Source organism: Sceloporus occidentalis, unplaced genomic scaffold (assembly GCF_023333645.1).
Source record: "Sceloporus occidentalis isolate IW3139 unplaced genomic scaffold, rSceOcc1.0.p SCAF_3, whole genome shotgun sequence".
NCBI lineage: Eukaryota > Metazoa > Chordata > Lepidosauria > Squamata > Phrynosomatidae > Sceloporus > Sceloporus occidentalis.
This window is the reverse complement of record NW_028316983.1, coordinates 144,304,119-144,326,126: the sequence shown is the minus strand read 5'-3', so window position 1 is coordinate 144,326,126 and position 22,008 is coordinate 144,304,119. Positions and strand designations below refer to the sequence as shown.

The window sequence follows — 22,008 nt, the reverse complement described above, 5'->3', positions numbered from 1 at the left end:
TTATTTTGCTGGTAAATTACAAATACAAAATTAAACATATTTTTATACATGAAATGTAGATTCAGATCTCCCAGAAGATGCTTTAAAAATCTGTTGAAACTGCAGTATGAAATCAAATACCTAGTAAACATAATTTAGGTCTTCTAGAAAAACATGCTTCTATTAATCTAACTAGAATGCAAGATGCTCCTGTAGTTATCAATAAATGACAAAGTAAACCATTCCCTCAGTTCAAGAACAGTTACATTTATAGTTTTCAAAGCAGACGTGTTTTTTTTTTTTACAAAAAGGTTTCCATGTAAAAATGAAGGTCAGGAAGCAGTGTTCCTCTGATTTTGTTCCTGTAATGAGAAGATTTAAATATTGAAAAGCCGCTTTGTCGGATATGTTTTCAAGCTGTAATTTTTCCCTGAGTACAGGATTTCAATAAAGCCAGCGCCCTGGTATTTTTACAGTAGTATTGGAGGAAAACCATCACAAATGCAATAAGTGTACAAGATCTCCCTCTTGCCATCAGAAGGGTTCCACAGCAGAATTTTCCCACCTCTCTGTTCCATTTTAGGTGGTTGGAATAGAAGCCGGGGGGAGAGGAAATGATAACCCAGTTGCAAACACCTAAAATCAGGATCTAATCAACTGATTTCCAATACGAACTACAGCACTACATTTCCCCCCCTAAATGTGCAGTAAGGCAAGAGGTCACAGCTGTATAACTGCCATGTCCATTGTTCCACTCCAGCTACCTTTCCCTGTTTCCCTCTACTCACGATGATGTCTAAAGGAAGTAGCACTTATGTTAGAATTCAGTTTTTTTAAAAAAAATCTCTCTCAAGGAGGTGCAGAACAAATAATAACTTAGCTATCAACTCTCTCAATCACTAAATATGATACCCTAAAAATAAATTTAGCTGTAATAATTGAGCTCTTCATAATGACTCAGTAAGGAAGCAAAGTAAGGAAGCAAAGGCAGTATAAATAACCTTTACTGTTCTTGAATGTTGCCAAAGTTACTCACATAGAACTATGCAGCTACACTTTAATAAAATAATAATAAAGCAACATTGGACATGTGCTTTGTTTGTACTGCTATCTGGGTCTTTTCCACCTGTTGCAGCATGCCTACAATAGGGAACAACCATGGTGTTTCCACCATTCCAGCAACTGGAAAGGCAGAGTAAGCTAAGCTATAGTTCCACTTTCTGTTATACAAGAGATTCTATGTTCAACTTACAGTAAAGCTCAAACTCTCTGTTATTTTGGTGTCTTCTTCTGAGGCACATGAGCTGCTCTCTTTCCTCTTTAATTTTGTTGAATGCAGAGCATCTTTCATCCTCTCATCCTCATGAATGTTATACTTTGTTTCATCTCTGTTGCCTTCTACAGATTGTTCCATGTGGCTAGATCTGTCTAGTTCATTAGTCTTTCCTTCATCCACAGTCTGGTCTGTGCCCTTCCCCTCTGTTTTATCTGTAGCCTCATCACTTGATTTAGCATGCAATCCAGTCTGTAAGAAGATAGCTGTTTTAATGAACTTTGTGGAACAAATAACATTTGACCATGTAATATCAAAAATATTCCACTTTTAGGCAGATGGATCCACAAAAGACTAAACACATGCTAACCTTAAGCCTGAAATAATAAAAAGTTCTTCCAGTGGGTGAATTTCTGTCAGTTTAGGACACTGAGGCTGTGCTGCCCCCACTTCCCAGGTGTACAACAGGCACACTTGGTTGTGAAGGTGTGTCTTGGCATGTGTCTAAATGCATCTCTGGAAGGAGCAGCCTGTGACTATAGATAAGGCTGCTTCTTTGCTAGATGTGTAAAGGCAGATGGAATATACCCAGGAGTACACTTTGGTGGCTGAGAGAATTGGGCTTAAAAGCACACCAAGGGCATTGTGCAAGGGAATATAAGACAACTTCCAGAACGTTAAAAATATACGGAAGCATAATGGAGAATATATGTCACCAAACAGGATTCTAGTTTAGATCCGATGAGTGGGACAACCTACAAAATATAAGGTATGAAACTGCAATTAGTAAATCAGCTATATAAATTACGGCAATTCCAGCAAAATCAAGCTCAAAATCAAGTTATCTGCACTCTTGATTTTGTAGTGATTTTTCTTACAAATAAAATCCTATATAAACTTACTAGATGGACTTCACTTTTCTTTTTTTCTTGTTCTTTTTCTGAGTGTTCTTCAGAAGAAGAATTGCTCTGAAACACAAGGTGAATCAAGATAATCAAATAATGAAGGCTACAGCCCTATACACATTTACTTGGGAGTAAGCCCACTTAACTCAAATTCACTACAGAGTATACATGCAATGAACAGTAGTGTAGGTCTTATTTAAATCAATCTTTCCCCTCCTATTAGTCATCTAACTCAAGATGTATCATTGAATAACACATTGAAGTCAGGACTGTCCATGCCATCATATTTCTGATTTCTACGCAAAACTGGAATAATAATGTTTATTTAGAACGGTTTCCACCAAAGTGGAAAGTGAAGTAAGGTGGCAGTATGAGAATCAGTTCACTGGAAATGTAATGCTGAAAGAGATTGCCAAAAAAACAAATAAACAAATCAAACCTGAACTTTTCCTGGAAGCCAAGATATCTAAACAGAGACTGTTGTACTTCAGACTCATCATGAGAAGACATGACTCAATTGAAAAGACAATAATGCTTGGCAAGGTAGAAGGCAGTAGGAAAACAGGAAGACCACAATCCAGATGGATAAACTCAAGGAAGCTGCAGCCCTTGAGTTTCCACAACCTGAGCTGGGCTGTGGATGTATCTTATAAGGTCACCAATGTCAACTTGATGGCAACAATATCGTCTCAGTGAACTATAGCACCACAGAATCAGGTATTGGTACATGGGCCATTCTGTGGAGCTGCAATCCACAGTCACATGGGTCATCTCCCCTTGTGCCAGTAACAGAGGCAGGAGTCATGTAACCTTAACTTTTGTTTTACTTCTGACTTCTTTCTCCCTCAGTTTTGTTTCAGAGACTTGCCTATCTATCTCACACATGATTCAGTATACTCTTGGCAACCACCAATCCTGGGCAGGGGTAGATTGTTCCTCTGTCCCTTCACAAAACGACTCTCATGGTAAGTACCACAGTCTCATTCTCTGGATGAAACAGTGAAGCAATCCATAATCACATGAGATGTTGTCAAATTGATAGAATTCTGGAGGGGCATAGATGCTATCTTAATCCAAGTCAATTTCAGTCACAATACATTTTGTAACACCTTTATGCCAAATGCAGGCTACACACAATATTTATTTTACAATGATGAATGAAAGTTGATTACCATACTTACTTCAAGCTCCTGCTTTCCCAGTAACTCTCAGAGAGCAACTAAATGTTTACCATTCTCTGTGAGACTGCGGGCACAGTCCACACAAATGGGTAAGCTTGTGTGTGTAAATATAATGTAAGTAAATGCTTGTTGTGTTACCAGTGTGACAGTATCTAGAAATAATCTTGGTGGCCTAATGCGCTTGGACTGAACAAGACAAACAGTCCATTATTTTCCCCTATGTGCAGAACCTTCTGCAGATTGGAGATATTTGTTCTCCACAGCTGACCTTCTGTTAAATCTATAGACACTACGTAATATCCTACTATAAAATGTCCTTGATTCTAGTGTTTCCATGTTGAAATATTGGTAATTTTAAAAGCAGTTTCTAAAGTTGAGATCTAACCTTAGGTGATGCTCCCCACTATATTATGGAACATCAATGGTTATCAAACAACTTCCTACAAACAACTGATGTACCAGCATAGAGTATAGTGTCAATCTGCAGAAGGAACTGAATTACTTGCATTACAACTTTGTGCTTCTTGGGGGTGAGGCAGATACACATGATGACTGCTGGGATTTTGAGGTCTAAATTGAAACTGAGATTGATTAAACTGAAGCCTAAAATTTATGAAGTCATGTTGCCTTCTATATCAACTCCCACACTGAAATGAGAGAAAAGGAGGACTGAATGGGTCTCCTGTCCATTTTTTCTTCTGAATTACCAGCATAGCCTAATTTTCATCCTTAGTTTCAATCAATACTTAATCTAAGACCTTCTCTCCAAATAACAAATATCCTGTAAAAGGAGCATTTGCCAGATTTACTCTGGATGTCTGACAGGCCGTCAAGTGACAGAATCAAAGACAGCATCTCACAACTGCTGCTTCTGTGATTCATCTAGGTGCAAATGCTACAGAACCTGGTATTCAATATTGCAGTTATGGATTTGTAACCTAGAATTACAGATCTGTAACTGATTTGTATTCAATAAGACTACTATGCAGTCTTGCTGTAAACCCATGTAAATACCACTCCATCTCACCTTGAGAGCTAACAGGTGGATTGGGAGAGGGAAGTATCTGTTCAGCTACCAAGCTGGAAGCATGAAGGATGAAGTGTCCACCTCTCCCGCTTCCAGTGAACAAGGCAGCAACAAAGATGTTAGGGGTCCTGCTTCTCTTTGTTACAGGAGCAGTCACTGGCAGGGAGGATAGAAACCTACTTTGTGCAATCTGGCTACTGCTTCTTCAGGTGGGTTGGTGGGGGTAGGTCAGGCTATGATCTTTGGAATAGCAGTATATAAATAAAACAAATTATTATTATTATATCTCCTTAACTAAGTAGCAGATCTAGAATATTGCTGACTATCTTTAGTTCCATCTGTTGCAAACGGTGCCACCCTATATGCTCTTTTCAACCACTGATTCATGATCTTTATGTCAAGACTAGCATTTGCAAAATTGTATTTGATTCATAGCAATGAAGAGCCTACTGCTGATGCTCTCAAAGAGGATGTTGAAGCTTTTTCTTCAATGCACTATTTGCTCCTCCCCCCCCTTTGAGCACTCAACACTGCATTTGCTTCTTTTGGAGCTAACACCCTTGAAATTAAAGCTGCACATGCACCAGTGGAACTAAAACCACCTCCATTGCCTGTGTATTTAAAGTGTGGAAACTGATTTTGTGACCTTGGATAAGTCACACACTTTCAACCTCAGAGGAAGGCAAAGGCAAACCCTTTCAGAATAAATTAACTTTAGGCTTGCCATAAATCAGAAATGACTTGAAAACACACAAAATGCTCACAATAGACTGAGGTTTAAAACACACTGCAGAAATAATCCAGTTTGAGATTGCTTTAACTGTCTTGGCTCAGTGATAGGGAATCCTGGGAATTGTAGTTTATTGTGGCAACAGCGCCCTCTACCAGAGGCAGCTAAATGTCTCATAAAACTACAGTTCTCAGGATTCTCTAGCATTGAGCCAGGACAATTAAAGCAGTCTCAAACTGGATTATCTTTGCAGTGTGTTTTGAATTTGAATAATCTTCTGGTATGTAATTGACTATCCCACTCTGCCATAACTAATTCATGAAATACTTCTGGAAGGGGCACATCTTTTGTTTTTGGTCCCACTTTCCTGAGAGGTGTTGTTGCCTTTGTAGACAGTCAGTTTTAGTGATCATGAATATGTAGTTAACTGTTCTGTATTCACAATCACTACTTGATCACAAATGTGACACTATTGCCACAATTGTAATTCCCCTCACAACCTACTGAACTGGGCATCCACTGCATGGGAAAAAGAAGGTCCATTCTGTCAATAATAGGAGCGTGAGCGAATGATGTTTTCATTAGGTTGGGGCGAGTTTGGCCAGAGCAGGTCAATTATTTAAGTACACGTAGCTGATAATGAACACTGGCTGATATCTTTAGTTTAATGAAATATACATAATATTCATCTAGCATACTTTTTGTGCTGAAATTTGGAATATAATTTAATTGCAATTACAGTATCACAATTTGGAATATCTATATCTATATATCTTATGTGGAAGTCAATTTTCTGCAGTATTAACTGAAAGGGTTTAATGTGAATCAAAAATCTACATCCGTCTACTTACTTTGACTGTCAACTTGGGATGTTCCCCTGTTGGGTCATCTAGCATATCACCTGCTCGCAAAACTTCAATGTTGCTTTCATGATCATCTTTTGTAGGCTGGTGTCTATTCACTGAAGCATCTCCTCTGTCATAAGGTCCTCGTGAGATACTGCCAGTGCCTCCCATCAAGTAGCCGCCCTTAAGTTTTGCACCATTTGGATACAGAATTGATTCTTGTTGTCCACCCCATGGAGGAAGTGGGGGAGGTTGCTGCTTGTCCTGGTAACTTAGTTGCCTTAGTGCAGTAACTGATCTTCCTGCTCCATAGCAAAAAATCTACAGCAGAGAAACAGTTCATTAATTTTTTTGACAAAATTGTGTTTCTATTCTTTATTATGTAAGGCTTTACATGATTTTTTTTGAAAATAAATAGAACATACACACATAATTTCCCATTAAAAAAGCCATGGCTTGCAACCTGTTGACTAGCAAGGCTTATGTGTTTGTAACTATTTGGTATTCATGTTTATTATTGTGGCACTATTGCTGTAGGATGTTTCCATGTCTCTCCTTCCAGCAATGTGCAGTGCAACAATCACTCATCACAAGTCTTTGTTGAACATCAAATTCCTGGTGGGAGGGGGCTGGAAACATCATCCTGCTGTGTCCTGATCACCAACAGAGCAGACCTTCATTGCTTGGTGTGGCTGCTGACTGTTAAGGGAGGTTTGGAGAACCAGGACAGGAAATGATATATAATTACACTTTTGTAATTATGTGATCTTGAACATAATTTTATCAAGAAATTTCCTATATGAACACCCATCAGACTTTTTCTACATTGTGAGTCATCATTATTGAAAATATGTGGTTAGTTTCTCTAGAATGGTGTCCTCCACAAAATGGAATTATATTGTTAGGTAACTGTATTCGTCTGAGTCTGTTAATAGTATGGACTGTTAAGAGTATGGATTGTGACTGCATATTAATCATTGCTTTTAGGCAAGTCCACTCAGTGCCAAAAGTTAGATTATGTTCAGTGTTTTATAATGCTACAGTGTATTCATTTTAAAACTTCAATTTTTTTCTAGTTGACATATGCAGAACAATTATTAGAAATACAACTGCCTCTCCCAGCACAAGTTGCTCTCTCACTCCTTTTATTCTAGGAGAAGCAGCTGTGACAGCTATTTTCTCAAGTGGGTCTAAATGGCTGGTTGGGCCCTTACTAGCCTCACTGGTGTTAAATTGTTGTCTAAACTAAAAATAACTAATCTCATTTTTTGTTATTTTTAATTCATGCATGCTATTTACATACCAAAACTGCTCCTGCTATGATGATTAGTACTGGAATCTGTAGCAACACTGGGATCTCTTTCATGAGTGCTCTAATAAATTCACCAATACCTTGGCCTATGTGCTTCAATGGCTCTGTTACAAAATTGGTAAAAGTAACAGCCAATGCCTAAAACAAGGGACAGCAACAAAAATTAGATTTGTGATTACTTTACTAGAAAAAAAATGGCTAGGTTAGAAATGGAGAATACCTTTGTTGGAGGAACGAGCAAAATGGGATTTACTAATAGAGTTTCATAATACTTTTGGCAAGGATCATCTTGGAAGGTCCATGAGCTTCTAAGCCATTCTGTAGTGAAAAAGCAAGAAATTGTATAGCTATACACAAAACAGCCGTAAGGATAAATTAATTATCTTTAAGCTGACCAGTACTTATAATTACTTTTAGGAGCATTTTAGAAAGTAGAATGGGCCCGATAAAGTGGGATTTGGCTGCTTTGGCGAGATTCACGCCAGTGCTGCAGCAAGTGCACAACCGCAAATGGCTGAGAATTATCTTTAAAAGGATGAACTTTACAATTTATGTAAAGTAGCATTTTCAATTCAATGCACTATTATTTAGGGTGTCAACGACCTGTATTTGGTAGCAGAGTTGGTTCTAAGAACTTAAGTTGCCTAAAGTCTAAATAGAGGAGAGGATAGAATATGTTTTATCGTCCATGATCTCCCTTTTCTTTCTTACACTCTCTCTCATGATCCCAGCATATTTACACATCTGGAAAAAAAGGTCTGCAGGAGGGAGAGAATAGTTCTGCACTCCTCCCCGACTTGCTACTGCACTTCTTCTCTGTTATGTTTTAGTTGTTCAAGAGAGATCCAATTACTAGACTCCAGTTCACTGTCCAAAGATCTAACATATAGATGGAACATGTTCCTCTCCAAATATTTGGTCTTTTACAGAACTACTTAAAAGAGAACTGTTAACTGAATGTACCATCATAAATTAAGAGATTTTTCTTAAAGAACTATCTTCAAACATACTATGGGCATGACACATTAAAACAAAGCTTTTTGAAATGATAGCATATGCAGGCAATAATCCCCAAATCCTTATGTTGGTCCATAGGATTACAGTAGAGTTGGCCTAAAGTGAAAAGCTGATTTAAAAACAATGTTTACTATTAACAGTATATAACAGCATGTATATGCCATATCTTTAAGGTAAACATCACCATTTTAAAAACAAATTTGACATGAAAAGGTAAGGTAAAAAACTAAAGTGACAAACCACTCACCCATAATACTATCACTCCAGTGGATCTTCTCTGCACAAACTTTATCAAAATTTCCTATTGTAGCCACTTCAGCTTGATGCTGGGCAAAGGCTATCTACAAGAAAAACTACAAAATGTTAATGCTGTAACAAAATCATTAAATAAATTTCATTTTTGTTTGGTTAGTGATATTTTCAAATTGTGGTTGGCTGAATCTGTGGTTGCAGAATCAATGGATATGGAGGGCTGACTGCAGTACAAGCAATCTCACAAGGTTTTAATGTACAAATACCTACAAGTCAGATCTGTACATACTTTTGCCCCAGTCCACAAAACATGCCCAGTGTTGCAAGCACTTATTGCTAGGATGAGGAAAACATCCAAAGGGCAGTAAAACTTATTTTTGTTTATTTTTAACAGTAGAGCGTATGGAAACTGACTCATACTGAACCATGCTGTGAAGAGCTGAATAGTGATAAGCATAATATATACATAATTTCTTTCCAAGGTACATAAATATACATCTTCCTGTCCCTTTGTAACACATTCACTGTTTACCTTATATAGATACATCCAGTTCCATCCAAAACTGATGAGAAAACTTATGAACATAACACGTTTTAGCTGTGTAAGCCAACCAATGCGTGTCCACAGTTCTGTAGCAACAATTACTGCAATGCATACTAAACACAGAAGTACCTTTTAGAAAACAAGAGATAAAAAACACCAAAAAGATGAATGCAAAACAATTTCAGTTTTACAGCCAAGCTTCTGAAAAAGAATCACCCTTTTACAAATCAAAACACTTGTTTAAATAATAGAAAAACCCTCAAAGTTCACAACAGAATTCATAATAATTAGGCCTGAGAGGAAGGGCTTGCTGAACTGAAACTTAGGTATGGTATAGACCGCTCGAAAATGGCGGTCTGCAGGCACCCATTTTAACTCCAGAGGAACGCTGCAGCTGCCAAACCATGTGACGTCCCTCCGGAATAAAAAGAACCTGGTTCTTCTGGGTTCTTTTTGTGGTGCCCAGGTTACGTCGTAAGTGTGCCATTGGCACACTCATGACGTGACGTGCAGCGATGTGCAGACGCTGTGCGTCGCTTACATAAAGATGGTGGCGCCCATGTGGATGGGAGGCCACCATTAGGCCACCGCCCACACGTACTAGGGTTCTGGAGCGTGCGGTTGCCACGCGCTGAACTCTAGTTTCGGCGGCAAGACAGCACTTTTGGCCCATCTTTCTTGGGCCTAAATGATGTTGAATGATCATGAAATACTCAAAAGTTATTAATTAGGCTTGTACAATTTAGATCCCACTAGATTTCTTCCTATACACCATGAATCAGCTGATGCTTCATATACATGGATGTTTTTACTCCCATATAGGCACTATAATCAGGAGGTTTATTGAGTCTCTAGAAGGAAACCTTTCAGGGCTAGTCAGCTCCATGTGAGTCACAAATTAAGCAACCTTGGCATACTGTTAACTGAGTGAATGCACAAAGAGAGTAGATGCATTCAGCCATCACAAAAATAGCACCACCTTCTGAGTTCTTCCCTCTAAGAAGGAGTGGAGCCACTGTAAAACAGTACCTCCAAGTCCCATACCAATGATCCCAGAGAGGCAGTCCAGAAGGATACCATGGTTGATGGTATCAAAAGCTTCTGAAAACTAACAGGGAAACACTCCCCCTGTCTAGTTCCCTGCATAGGTTATCCATCAAGGTATGTAAACATAATGCCCTTCAGATGTTTTGGCTTACAGTCCCCTAAATTCAATCCTGCATGGCCAATGTTTAAAAAGGCAAGGAGTCACAGTTCAAAACACCTACAAGAAAGCAGGTTGCCTGACCCTGTAGTAGTAACTAGAGCTTGGAAAAATTGCTGGTTTGGACTACCAATCCCCAGAATTCCCAGTGACAGCACAGTGTGGAAGTTTCTGGCAATTGTACTCTAAAAAGTAATGTTTCTACGCTCTGGTAGTGAGTGAGTGAGTGAGTGTGTGTGTGTGTGTGTGTGTGTCTTCAAGCTGCCTGCCAAACATGGCAACACCATACATTTCTTAGGATTTTCTTAGGCAAGGAATACTGAGGTGGTTATGCCAGTTCCTTCGTCTGAAATATACAGTATCCTAGAACACCTGGTATAGTGCCATAGAAAATAACATTATCATCAAAATTATCTTACCATGAAAGCAGTATATGGGTCAATTCCAAATGTATCCTCAAACTTCCATTTCCAAGCTTCATAATCATGATGTCTAAAATTAATCAGAATATCACTAAGTGCATCATCTAAAGCAGCTGATTTCCAGCCCTCTTCATTAAGGAATCTTTTAATTTCATTATATGTCTGTTTAGTGAGGATGATTTCAGCATCATAGTGCATATCCCCGGAGCTATCATCAGGCTAAAAGAAAAGAATACAAAACAGCAATTTTGCAAAGGAAAGGAATCTGACAATAAATCCGAGTTGGATGGTTCAGGCACCTCCTGATTGAGTGCTGTAATTGTGATGGCTAACAATTTAAAACATATACAACACCAACCATTTACAAAGAATGAATGAATGAATAAAATAAAATAAAGGTTTGGAATCCAAGCCGGAGTCTCCCTTATCTATAATTCCAAAATATTCCAAAATAGGCCACATATGTGGCTGAAATGGTGACAACTTTGCTTTCTGATGGTTCAGTGCACACAAACTTTGTTTCATGCACAAAATTACTAAAAACATCATGCATAAAATTATGCATGTGTGTATAAGATGCTTATGAAACATAAATAAATTTCATATTTAGATTTGCCATCTCCAAGATACCTCACTAAGTATATGCATATATTCCAACATCTGAAAAACCAGAAATTCATAACACTTCTAGTTCCAAGAATTTTGGATATGAGAAACTCAGCCTGTAACTGGATGCTTGATCCTAACAAGTGGTCTCTTGTTAGCCCAAATATATATTCAACATTTTTCTTCAAAATGTAGATACTCACAAGACCAATTCTTCCAGCTTCATTTAAAATCTTATTCAAGTATCTCTTAAATACATGGATGCTATTGCTTTCATAAAACTTGGCTTTATCTTTCCTTTCATAGTCTTCAAGCTACAAAAATAAAGTGTTTGAATATTAATTTCCCTCATAACAATAGTTTATTTCCCACAGTACTTTATTAGACAGACAATATGGTTGTCCAATATATTGCTTAGCCATACAATTACAAAGACAATTTAAAGGAACTGTCAAACTGGAACAAATAAAGTATTTAAACACTGTATCCAATGTGAACACCATTTTTTGTTCTTCTCCTGTATGATTATTGGATCCAATGATCCAATAAAGGTACCATTGCTTTGTGGATTTTGGATGCTGTTGTGTTTGCTATATGGCCAACACTGTTATCCCAGGTATGTCTTCTGGTATCATGATAATATATAGCATTAGCAGTTGACAATTACCGAGAATGAAGACAAAATCCACAACACATGGGTTATTCCCTCATGCCAACCAGTTCAGGCAGGATCTCATAATTCTAAACTGCTGTAACTATCACCTCCAACCCCTCTCTCCTCTGTTTTTATCTTCTTTTCTTGGTAACCAATTAAATAAATCTAAACTTTAATTGCTTATTTTTAACATGTCTTCCTCCCGCCTTTTTTTTGGTCCTTGGTTGGGAGTGGATTGTGTCATCAGCCTCACAAGAATTACCATTCTTGGTAAGTATCAACCACTTATTCTTTTTGAGGCTGAAGACACAATCCACAATACATGGGATATACCCAAGTCACTACATCTCAGGGAGGGTCTGAACAAACTTGATTCACAATAGCCTGGAGGACTGTCCTCCCAAAGGCTGCTTGACTAGATCTGAATTTGACTAATTTATGGTGCTTCACAAAAGTTGATGGCTCCTTCCAGCCTGCAGCCTTACATACATCCTCTACGGAAGCTGCTACTCTATTGGCTGTTGTTGGTAGGATGAGCCCAAACATGTTTGGCCTATGAATTGTTGCCAAATCACAACACTGATATATACATGTATTTAACCATCTAGATAGTGTTTACTTAGATGCTTTTAGCCCCAACAACCTCGGACTGAAGGATATAAATTCCTGAATCATTTAGTCCTTTTCAAGTAAAGTCTTACTGCTCTTTTGACATCCAAGGAATGCCGCTTCAATTCCAAAGGATGACCTTGGATTAGGGCAGAATGTTGGCAAATCCAGCACCTGACTTTCTACCTTAGTTTTCAACGACTTTGGCATGAAAGTCTGGTCTATAATGAAAGTTAATTTATCTTCATCAAACCTGTATAGATTTGGGTTTATAGATAGAGAAGCCAACTCAGAGACTCCAGGAGCCGATGTGATTGCTACTAAAAAGAGCACATTGAACGAGAACGAGGCACACCTTAAGGATTTTTTTTAAAGGCTCAAAAGGACTTAGTCAAAGCAAAGTCCCAGGAAGGAAATTTGTGCAACACTGGTAGAGCACTCAAAGTTGCACTCCCGAGAAATTGCTTAATATGTTTATGCAAAGATAATGGTATTTCAGAATCAGAGTGACCTGAAGACAAGGCTGACAACTGTCTTTTTAGTGTGTTTGGCCGCAAACCTTTATCTAATCTATCCTGCATTAAAAACAGGTCATCTTACAAGACTACATCGTCTAACAGCACAGAATGTTCAGCAATGTCTTCCAAGTGTTCTCATAGATACCTTGACTGGATCTCCTTTTAGACCTCAAAATAATGTCCGTTACAGATGAGGAGTAACCGTGAATTTCCGTTTTCCCTATCAAATTCTAGACAGCCAATTTAGCCACCACAGAGCCGGATACGAAACTTGACCTTGTAGCAATAGGTCATTCCTTAGAGGTACACGGAACAGGCTCTCTACAGACATTTCCAGCAATGTTGGAAGCCATGGTCTGCATGGCCAATAAGGAGCAATCAAAATCACATTCTTCTGTGCTATTTTCAACAGCACTTTCTGCACAATCGGTAGCAGAGGAAAAGTATATAAATTTACTCTAGCCTTAAAATCAACCTCCCCGTATTTCAGCCATAACACCGTCCTACCTCTACTGCTGCAATTGCCTTGGCTGAATAAGCTGTTGCATCATTGCTGATATCTGCAACATATTACTGCAGTTTATCTAATGCTTTGTAATGTTCAGACTGATACTTTATGGATTTTCCCATTCTTGTTCTAATAATTTTTTTAACACTGCAGGAACAGGAAGTTGAACATCTTGAAAAGGCATTTGCTGTAAGACAATTGCCAACTATTTTGTTTTTCTTTGCTGCACCAGATGTTTTTTGCACAGACTCTCCATGCAGTAGATTTAAGGCAAATAATACTTTTAACAAACCTTTAAACTGCTCTATATATTTTTTAAAAACCTTCACTCTCCTTTTCCAAATCCTTTTCTGAGTTCACTTCTTATGAATTCGTAACCTCCAATTATCCCTTTGAATCAGACTCTAAACGTAAATTCTGTATTGGCATTTCCCAATACATGCTGTAGTACTCCTCCATAGTCTCTAAATGGTTTTTATTTGTTTTCTTTGCATTTTCCTTGAGACTCTAGTTCTACTCTCTCATTCTTCTGTTCTTCTATAACTCTCACCTGCTCTTGACTTGACAAATTTGAACCATGAATTTTATTATGAAAACCAGGATTAAATTTGTAATTCACTAAATGTATTTGGATTTGCTGTGTCCTTCTGCAACTACAAATTAATTAAACCACTTAAATTATTTATATTGCCTAATGTTTTAGATCTATTTACATTAATTGTGTTAACATTAATGTTATTTAATCCTAATGAACTGAAATCTAAATGTTGCTGTCTGTTAAACCAACTAATTTCTGCCTGTACCTCTTTGCTAATTAAATCTCTTAAAAATTTTAAATTATTTCTTTGTGAATTATCTGCATTTTCAGAATTTTTACTAGATGCAGAAGGCTGTACTGAAGTTTGCTTTGTTAGAGATTTAATTTGATATGCTGTGCTTGCTCAATCTCCCATAATGCATTCCAAATATTTTAGAAATTGGCTTTGCACATTGCTTTCAAGAGCAGACTGTGGTTGTGCTTGCTGTTTGCTTCCTTATATCACTGCACTCAGCCATGCTGTCCATCAAAGAACCCTGTTGATCTGTACTAAACTCTGATTGGTTATTTCTTGGATTCTGCCTTCTTTTTCTGTAAGGCTTTTCCAGTTTCAAAATGGCAACTGGAAGTTATCTCTACATTTTTGCTCTCCACGTTGCCTATGCCGATCTTAATGGGCTCACTAGGTAAGGCTTTGGGTCTTTTACCTGATTCTTACTCTTTTTTCACCTTAATGCTTCATTCTATCTCCTTTTCTCCCCCACCCCCCCCCCACCCCCGGATTAACCACTGCTATGGGGACCAGATTTCAGCCTCGCTCTCACTAGACGAGAGAAATATTTTCTTTAGAAGCGATTCTGACCCAGATTCTTGTTGTTCACCAGGCTGAATGCTAACATCTGTTATCACTATTACACTATTGCTCTCCACAAACTACTTTCTTACAGTCTTGGAGGTTGAAACATACCAGAGCCATTTCAATAGCGACTCTGATCCAGGCTTGGACCGTGTCGCTTGTCAGGCTGAATACTTAGGTCTTTTATCAGCATTACACTATGGATCTCCACAAACTGCTTACTTGCAAACTTGGAGGTTTGAGACATGCCAGAGACATTTTCCAATTGATGTCTTTGTGTTTTGGATAGCAAACAGTCACGTTCTGAGACTTCCTCCTAACTCTACTGGTTTTATTTTTTTATTTCCTAATTCTGACGGTAACTTTATCTTTAAATTTCTACTACTAATTGTCCATTTAAGATGACAGAGAGAAATTGTCTGACTAGTCAGTAAGGTAGGAAAATAAAAATGAGGAGAGAGAAGTTGGAGGTGGCAGTTACAATGGTTGACAATTTTGAGATCCTGACTGAGATCCTGGTTGTGGATTGTGTCTTCAGCCTCACAGATAATGTATTGTATTTTAAAACAGACCAATAAGCTACAATACCAATTACTTCTTCAGTAGTGGTGACAGAAGGTGGGAATATAGTTCAATCCATAAAGTATAAACAATACATAAAGTATAAAAAAGTACACATGCAAACCAACCTTCAAAATTAGTGAATCTAATTTTCTTTGGCACAGGGAAACATCCACAATATTTACTTCTGCCACTGCTTCTGTTGACACTTTCTTACTTTCAGAATCATCTTTATTGACCTGCAGTAATTTTAATCAAATGTAACTCTTAATATTTTTTGTATTATCTATGTAAAGATTATTGGAATTTTTAGATCTGGTTACTTCATTCTGCATATTTTTCAGGAAATACAGAATTAGATAGAAGAAGAAAAAAAGACAGAGTGTGCTACTCATTACAGTTCAACATAGAATATTGGATCCCAACTTAGATATGCTTAAAGAAGACCCACTTATTTCAATAGGTCCATTTTAAGTGTAAACAAGCTCAGATCTAGCCTGTGAATAGTAAGTTGTTTTACCAAGGCCATATAACTTGGTTCATATCCAGAACAATATTTTCTATCTTATCAACGGAGTTGAATAAACATAATTCATGGATGCTTCTCCAGTCCAAAGCTCTCTAAGATTCTAATGTGCATCAAGATACCCATGTAAGCATGAGTTACTTTGTATTCCCTTCTATATCAGGGGCAGTTTCAAGAGTGTGATCTGTTTATGTAAATGTACAGAATGAATATTAGAGGACATAAGATAAAGTATTGTTAAGTATTGTATGTACTATATAGTAGAGATATTAAGATAAGAAGTCTGTTGGGAGGTGTAAGAGCATGAATTGTGGAGATGACTTGTTAATGGTTATCAGTCTGAATGTTTTTTTGAAAAGTGAGCACACTAGTTCAGTTAAAGATGAGCAGTTAGTTAGGGTCAGTTAGACTAACTAAGAGAACAATTTAGAGAATGGTAGAGGCTAAGAGACTATCAGCAGTCAGCTTAGTTTTAGTCAGCAAGGAGAATGATGTGATATGTCTGATATAGGTTATATAAATAAAATTTATATGGTGATATTTAGGTAAAGGGAGCTACAAACAGAGAGTAAAAACTAAATGTGACTGTGGAAGCAGTCTGAATAACTGATTGTGCTTTGCAGGTTGTAGCCTGTGATAGGAAATAAAAGTAATAAAGTTCTGCAAACAAAGACAATTAGGGTTGGATGGCCTAACTTTTCTAACATTATGAGGCAAAGCAAACCAGTGGCTAGGAGCAGTCTCTGGCAGCTGCAGCTACAATTGGGCCTAGATTGTCCCAGGACTGTGGCAACCAGACGGCCCACTCCTGAAGCGGACTGCCATTGTGGTCCTGAATGAGCCGCCAGCTTTTCCTCATGGATTTGTGCCTCCTTAGGCAGCCTTGGAGCAGTTTCCAGAAGGGTGTGTGTCATGTAAACATCATGCTCTGAAGCAGTTGGAAGTCATTCTATTTGGCTTGTCTGTTTTGGGCTCACAGTTTTATGACTCCACAATAGGGAGCTTTTTCATTTAGGCTTGTCTATGAATCTAGATGAGCTCCATAAGCAGTGCCAGAAGGTGGGATAAAAGTTTTAAGAAGACCTCACATTTGGTGGTAATGAGAGAGTGGGACAAGTAGAGGTCCCCACATTTGGTATTGGTAGTGGTGTGACAGGTAATGGACTTTGAACATCACAATGCACTGCATGGAGTGCTGCTTCAAATTCTAATATAAACAGTCATGTTTTTCTTTATGTTACTGGGCTATACTACTCAACAGCTATTGTGGACAAAAGCATCCAGATGTTGCTGAATTACAACTACCTGTGTATTATCTCTGGCTTGACTAAGACTGTTCAAAACACCCAGCATTCCTCACCACTGGCTATGCTGGCTAAAACCAGCGGGAGTTGCATTTCAGTAACATCTGGAGGGCTGCACAATTCCCATCCCTACACTATTAAAAACTCACACATTTTCCCATTGTACCTAGAACAATTTTCTTCAATCCCTTCCATTCATTTTCCTTGTATTTCAGGAATCCCTCAACTAAAGTAATAATTCAACAACTCAGATTCAAAAATAAAATAAATGATGGCTAAATATTTACCTTATAAGGCTTCCTCATTGTTCCTGAAGCTGCATCATAATTCAGCATGTCTGTTGGATCAATCCAGTCATCATCCTGAGCTTCACTCCTTCCTATTAGCAGGACTGCACACAATGCCAAAGAAACCAGCATCTCCTGTCAGATAAATACAACAGGTGGTATTAGTAAAATGCAAGACGACTCTTTGGAGCCAATATTTGTTTATATAGATACATGTGTTCCAGAACTAACAGATTGGGGAGACACATAGCGGGTGTATAAAGAGGGGAAATAATTCCATCAGTAGTGTATAATCAGCAGGTAACTGAGCAGTATGAAAGTATAGCACTTTTATGTTATTTTATATTGTTATACTTGGACTTTGTGCTGTTTTGTATTAATATATATAGGGTTAATGTTAAATGGCTAAATATCATTTCTACAAAAATACAAAGAAAAGAGAAAGTGAAATAAAAATTGTATTTATAAGTGAGCCAGGCTTTAAAGTATGTTGGTGAATGGAAGAGCTGGAAAAATGTTGGGATGTAGGAACTGAAGTAAAGTAATGAAGGAAGGCTGGAATTAAAATTGACATTGAAGCAGAAGTGTTAAAGGCCAGGCATTTTTGACTGCCAATACTGAGGCCTGGGAATATAGTTTTAAAGTACAGAATGTAACCTAGTATAACCAGCGTTGCCAATTTCCGGGGAAATCCTTGGAATCTGGGGAATTTAATTAATTTCTTTCCGGGGATTTTGACTGAATATTCCAGTAGATATTGGGGAATTTCGGGGATTTTGGTAAAACATTCTGGGGATATATATCTTCAAGGCTTGTTCGCAACTTATAGATTATAGCATATAAGATAAAATACAGTAGTGATACTCAAATTTCTTAACCTTGGGAGTCCCCTTTATATCTACATGCAGACATTGTGCCTCTCCACTCATGTAGTATTTGAATAAAAATATTTTATTTGCTGTGTGTATTTTCACTCACACATTCTTGTATATTAATATTTTAACCTTTTATGAGGAAATAAGATCATTAAAATTAGAACAGTTTTATTTAAGTAAATTTAATATTTAACTCAACATATGTATAAATTTTACGCATAAAACAATTCTGAGAAAGGAGAAGAAGGGGAGGAGGAGAGATCAGGGCCTCCAAGATAGACTGATAATCTGCCCAAACCTGCTGAAGATGGCACTGGTAAAGCCCTTATGTAGCTTATGCCAAAACAGATTGTTGGATCATGTTCAACTCATGGGCAACAATAATTTCAAGGTCCTTTTCACACGTACTGCTGCTAAGCCATGTACCCTCCATCCTTTCGGTGTGTATTTTGTTATTGTGGCCTAAATGTAAAATTTTGCACTTGTTTCTGTTGAATTTCATTCTATTACTTTCAGCTCAATTTTCCAGTTCATCAAGATAATTTTGAATTCAGTTCCTGTCTTCCACTGTGATGGAAGTAAAAGGAGAAAGTTCTTACCAGAAAATGGTCTTCACTTCCAATCAAATGATCAATTAAAAAAACAAAAACACAAACATCTTATTCCAATCTTTATCAAAGATCTAATTTGCAAAGTATTGGTAACTAAAACTGATGTTTTTAATCTACTATTACTTTACTACTGTGATGGAGTCACTAGGCAGACTTGGGTTCCTGACAGCCAATCCCAGCTTGGGCTGACTGTGAAGCCAGCTGGGGAAGAAGTAAATATAAAAGGGAGGAGTGACTGACTGGGAAGTCAGTTAAGTTAAGGCAGTTTAGTTCAGCTGAGGGGAAAGTTTAAGAGAGTTGAAAGGAAGTGAAGGAAACTGGGTTGAGACAAGGATACGGAATGGGAGAGAAAGTGTATTGGAGACTGTAAAGAGGAAACTGTGAAATGCTTGCAACTGTAATATTTATGTGACCAGACCACCTTGGAACTATTCTACCTATTACCTTCTTAGTAAATGTTATTCAATAAAGTCAGTGTTTATTTGTTACAACAGAAGCCTCTGCCTATTTGAATTCTAAATCATATAGACACATAGAAACAGTCTACCGAAGATATTAAACTTATAAGAGGATGACACTTGGGACCCTAGCCCTTATAGATTTAGGGAAAGTGTATAAAGGGTGAAAGCAGAGCAGTGTCAATTGACCAGGGGCCTTCTAACAAATACGAGGTAAAAGGTAACCTCAAGGCATAGAGAAGAGATCTTGTGTCACAACTAGAGACTTAACCAACAATGTTATGAAAACAAGAAGTCCCCTCTATTTCTGCCAGCCAGGTGGCTTATTCTGTGGTGACCAGAGCAGGCAGTTTTGTTTACCATTATTATTCATCTTACAGTATGCAATTTCATATTTCCTTCACGGTGATGCAATAGTACTTCCTAAAATTTGTGCAAGTGAGTAAAAAACAGAGGTGAACTGTTTTTGCTATGACTATGCTTGTTTTCTTTGTTTTTAATGAGAAGATTTTAAAAAGCAGTTTTGGCTTTCTTTTGAGAATTTGGAAAAGGCTAATTCATCATAACTTTTTTTTCAATTATATGGTTATCTACTAACCTTGGCTTTAGGCAACATCCTTGCCTTGTTCCCCCAACAACCATCCTTAAAACTGAACTTGTCACCTAATCTCCACACCCACCAAGTTTTGCATCCCTATGGACATTCTCACACACAGATTGCTATACTGTATAGGTTTTCCATTCCACAAAACACATCTGAGGAAGTAGGAACTTCCTGAGAGTAAGGGCTGTTCGACAGTGGAACACACTCCTTCCTCAGAGTGTAGTGGAGTCTCCTTCCTTGGAGGTCTTTAAGCAGAGGCTGGATGGCCATCTGTCAATGGGGGTGCTTTGATTGAGAGTTCCTGCATGGCAGAATGGGGTTGGACTGGATCAGGGCCCTTGTGCTCTCTTCCAACTCTATGATTCTATTATTCTAAGTCTACAAAAGCTCATGCTACCAACTTCTATCTTTCAACTTGCCTCAAAGGTGTAGCACGATCCCCTTGCATACTGATTTTCCAGACTAATACGGCTATGTCTTTGATATCTTTTTCCTGTTACTCAAAAAAGCCAAGGAAACATTTAAATAGTGCTATAGTGTATAACATAGAAAGATATCATTCTACATATAATTGCAGCCTGAGTTTTTCAGCCTGAAAGTTGCATACTGAGATGGTGACCCAAGGATGAATGCAGACATGTTCTTTCCACACACATGCACACTTCTCCTACACATACCCAGCAACATGCAACAATCTCTCTTTTCTGCCAGCTGAATGCCAGGGGTCTGTAGAGAGCTGTGGAGTCGAAAGCTCCTTGCTATGAGTGCCAGTGCTTGAAAGGGGGCACTCTTCTTCTCTTCATGGTGCCTTGGGTTTGAAGGTGGCAAAAGACACGGGAAGGAGGAGCTCCTCGGAGCCTGAGGAACAGTATCACCCAACTTCGTTGGGACTTTGGTCTAATCTTCAAAGCAAAGCCATTGTAACCGATTAGACAAAAGGGTCCTCAGTCTCTCCATTAATTAAGAGTGTGTTGCTTCTCCTAGGGATGGCTGTCTTCTCAGTCATCTCCTGGAGCGCTGGAAACCTCTTGCAAACAGCCTTTGCCTGTTTCCTGATCAGCTTCGAGCAGTTTTGGGTCTTGCATGTCCTCCTTTTTCCCCTGGGCGTCCTCCATTTTGAGCAGGACGAAGGAGCAGCGTTTATTATTATTATAGGAGTGTTGTTGTTGTTGTTTAGCTTTGTGTTTGGTCCCCTGCCCTCCTCCCTTTCCCCTTTGAACAGGACTAAGGAGGAAGACGGAGCTTACATTCCCAGAGGTGGTGTCCTCCATTGTGAGGCTGTCAGGAGGAGGAGCCCTGCTCACTCTGCGACCCTTCCCTAGTTCCACTGAGTGAGGAGTCAGGCGAAGGGAGGGGCTCCTCCTCACTGAGAGAAACACGCATGCGCGCCTCAACACCCCCCCCCCCCGCGCCCCCTCCCTCCGTCCCTCGCGCGCGCGCGCGCGCCCACCTTGAGAGCCGCAGTCCCAACCGTCGCCTGCTAACGGTTCTCCTTCTGATTCCCAACCCGGCACGAGAAGGGCGGAAGTAGACCTTCCCGGCCTCCCTGGCCACGCCCCCTCCCGCAATCCATGCGCTCGGCCATCTACCTCAGCCTGTTCGAAGGGATAGGTCATCATCATCGGGCGCTGTTATTGGTTATTGTGGGACCCGTGCCGTTGCTAGGCGCGCATGCGCAGTAGGCGAGAAGTTGGAGGTGGGACTAGGGCTGCATTGGCGCTGCATAAATAATGTTATGACGCAACTTTAACTGCGCCGTGCTAGGGAATTCTGGGAATTGTAGTTTTGTGAGGCATTCAGC

General features: G+C 38.7%; 1 protein-coding gene across 4 annotated transcripts; it reads right to left on the bottom strand.

The window, feature by feature from the left end:
* Position 1: 1 nt before the first annotated feature.
* CLCC1 (chloride channel CLIC like 1) lies at positions 2–21,765 on the bottom strand. Of its 4 annotated transcripts, none has more exons than XM_089516522.1 (13): positions 21,658–21,765; positions 17,660–17,794; positions 15,671–15,781; positions 11,501–11,611; positions 10,689–10,910; positions 9,054–9,194; positions 8,517–8,610; positions 7,473–7,570; positions 7,244–7,390; positions 5,947–6,261; positions 2,155–2,220; positions 1,232–1,504; positions 2–341 (listed from the first exon to the last, which is right to left on the bottom strand). In XM_089516522.1, exons 2-13 carry the CDS (start codon positions 17,789–17,791, stop codon positions 312–314), a joined length of 1,740 nt encoding a protein of 579 aa, XP_089372648.1. In that variant the 5' UTR covers positions 17,792–17,794; positions 21,658–21,765; the 3' UTR covers positions 2–311. The 4 variants fall into 4 exon arrangements, with proteins under 4 accessions (XP_089372648.1, XP_089372647.1, XP_089372649.1 ...); XM_089516521.1 differs by lacking the exon at positions 21,658–21,765 and adding an exon at positions 21,455–21,546; XM_089516523.1 differs by lacking the exon at positions 21,658–21,765 and adding an exon at positions 20,885–21,375.
* Positions 21,766–22,008: the final 243 nt, after the last annotated feature.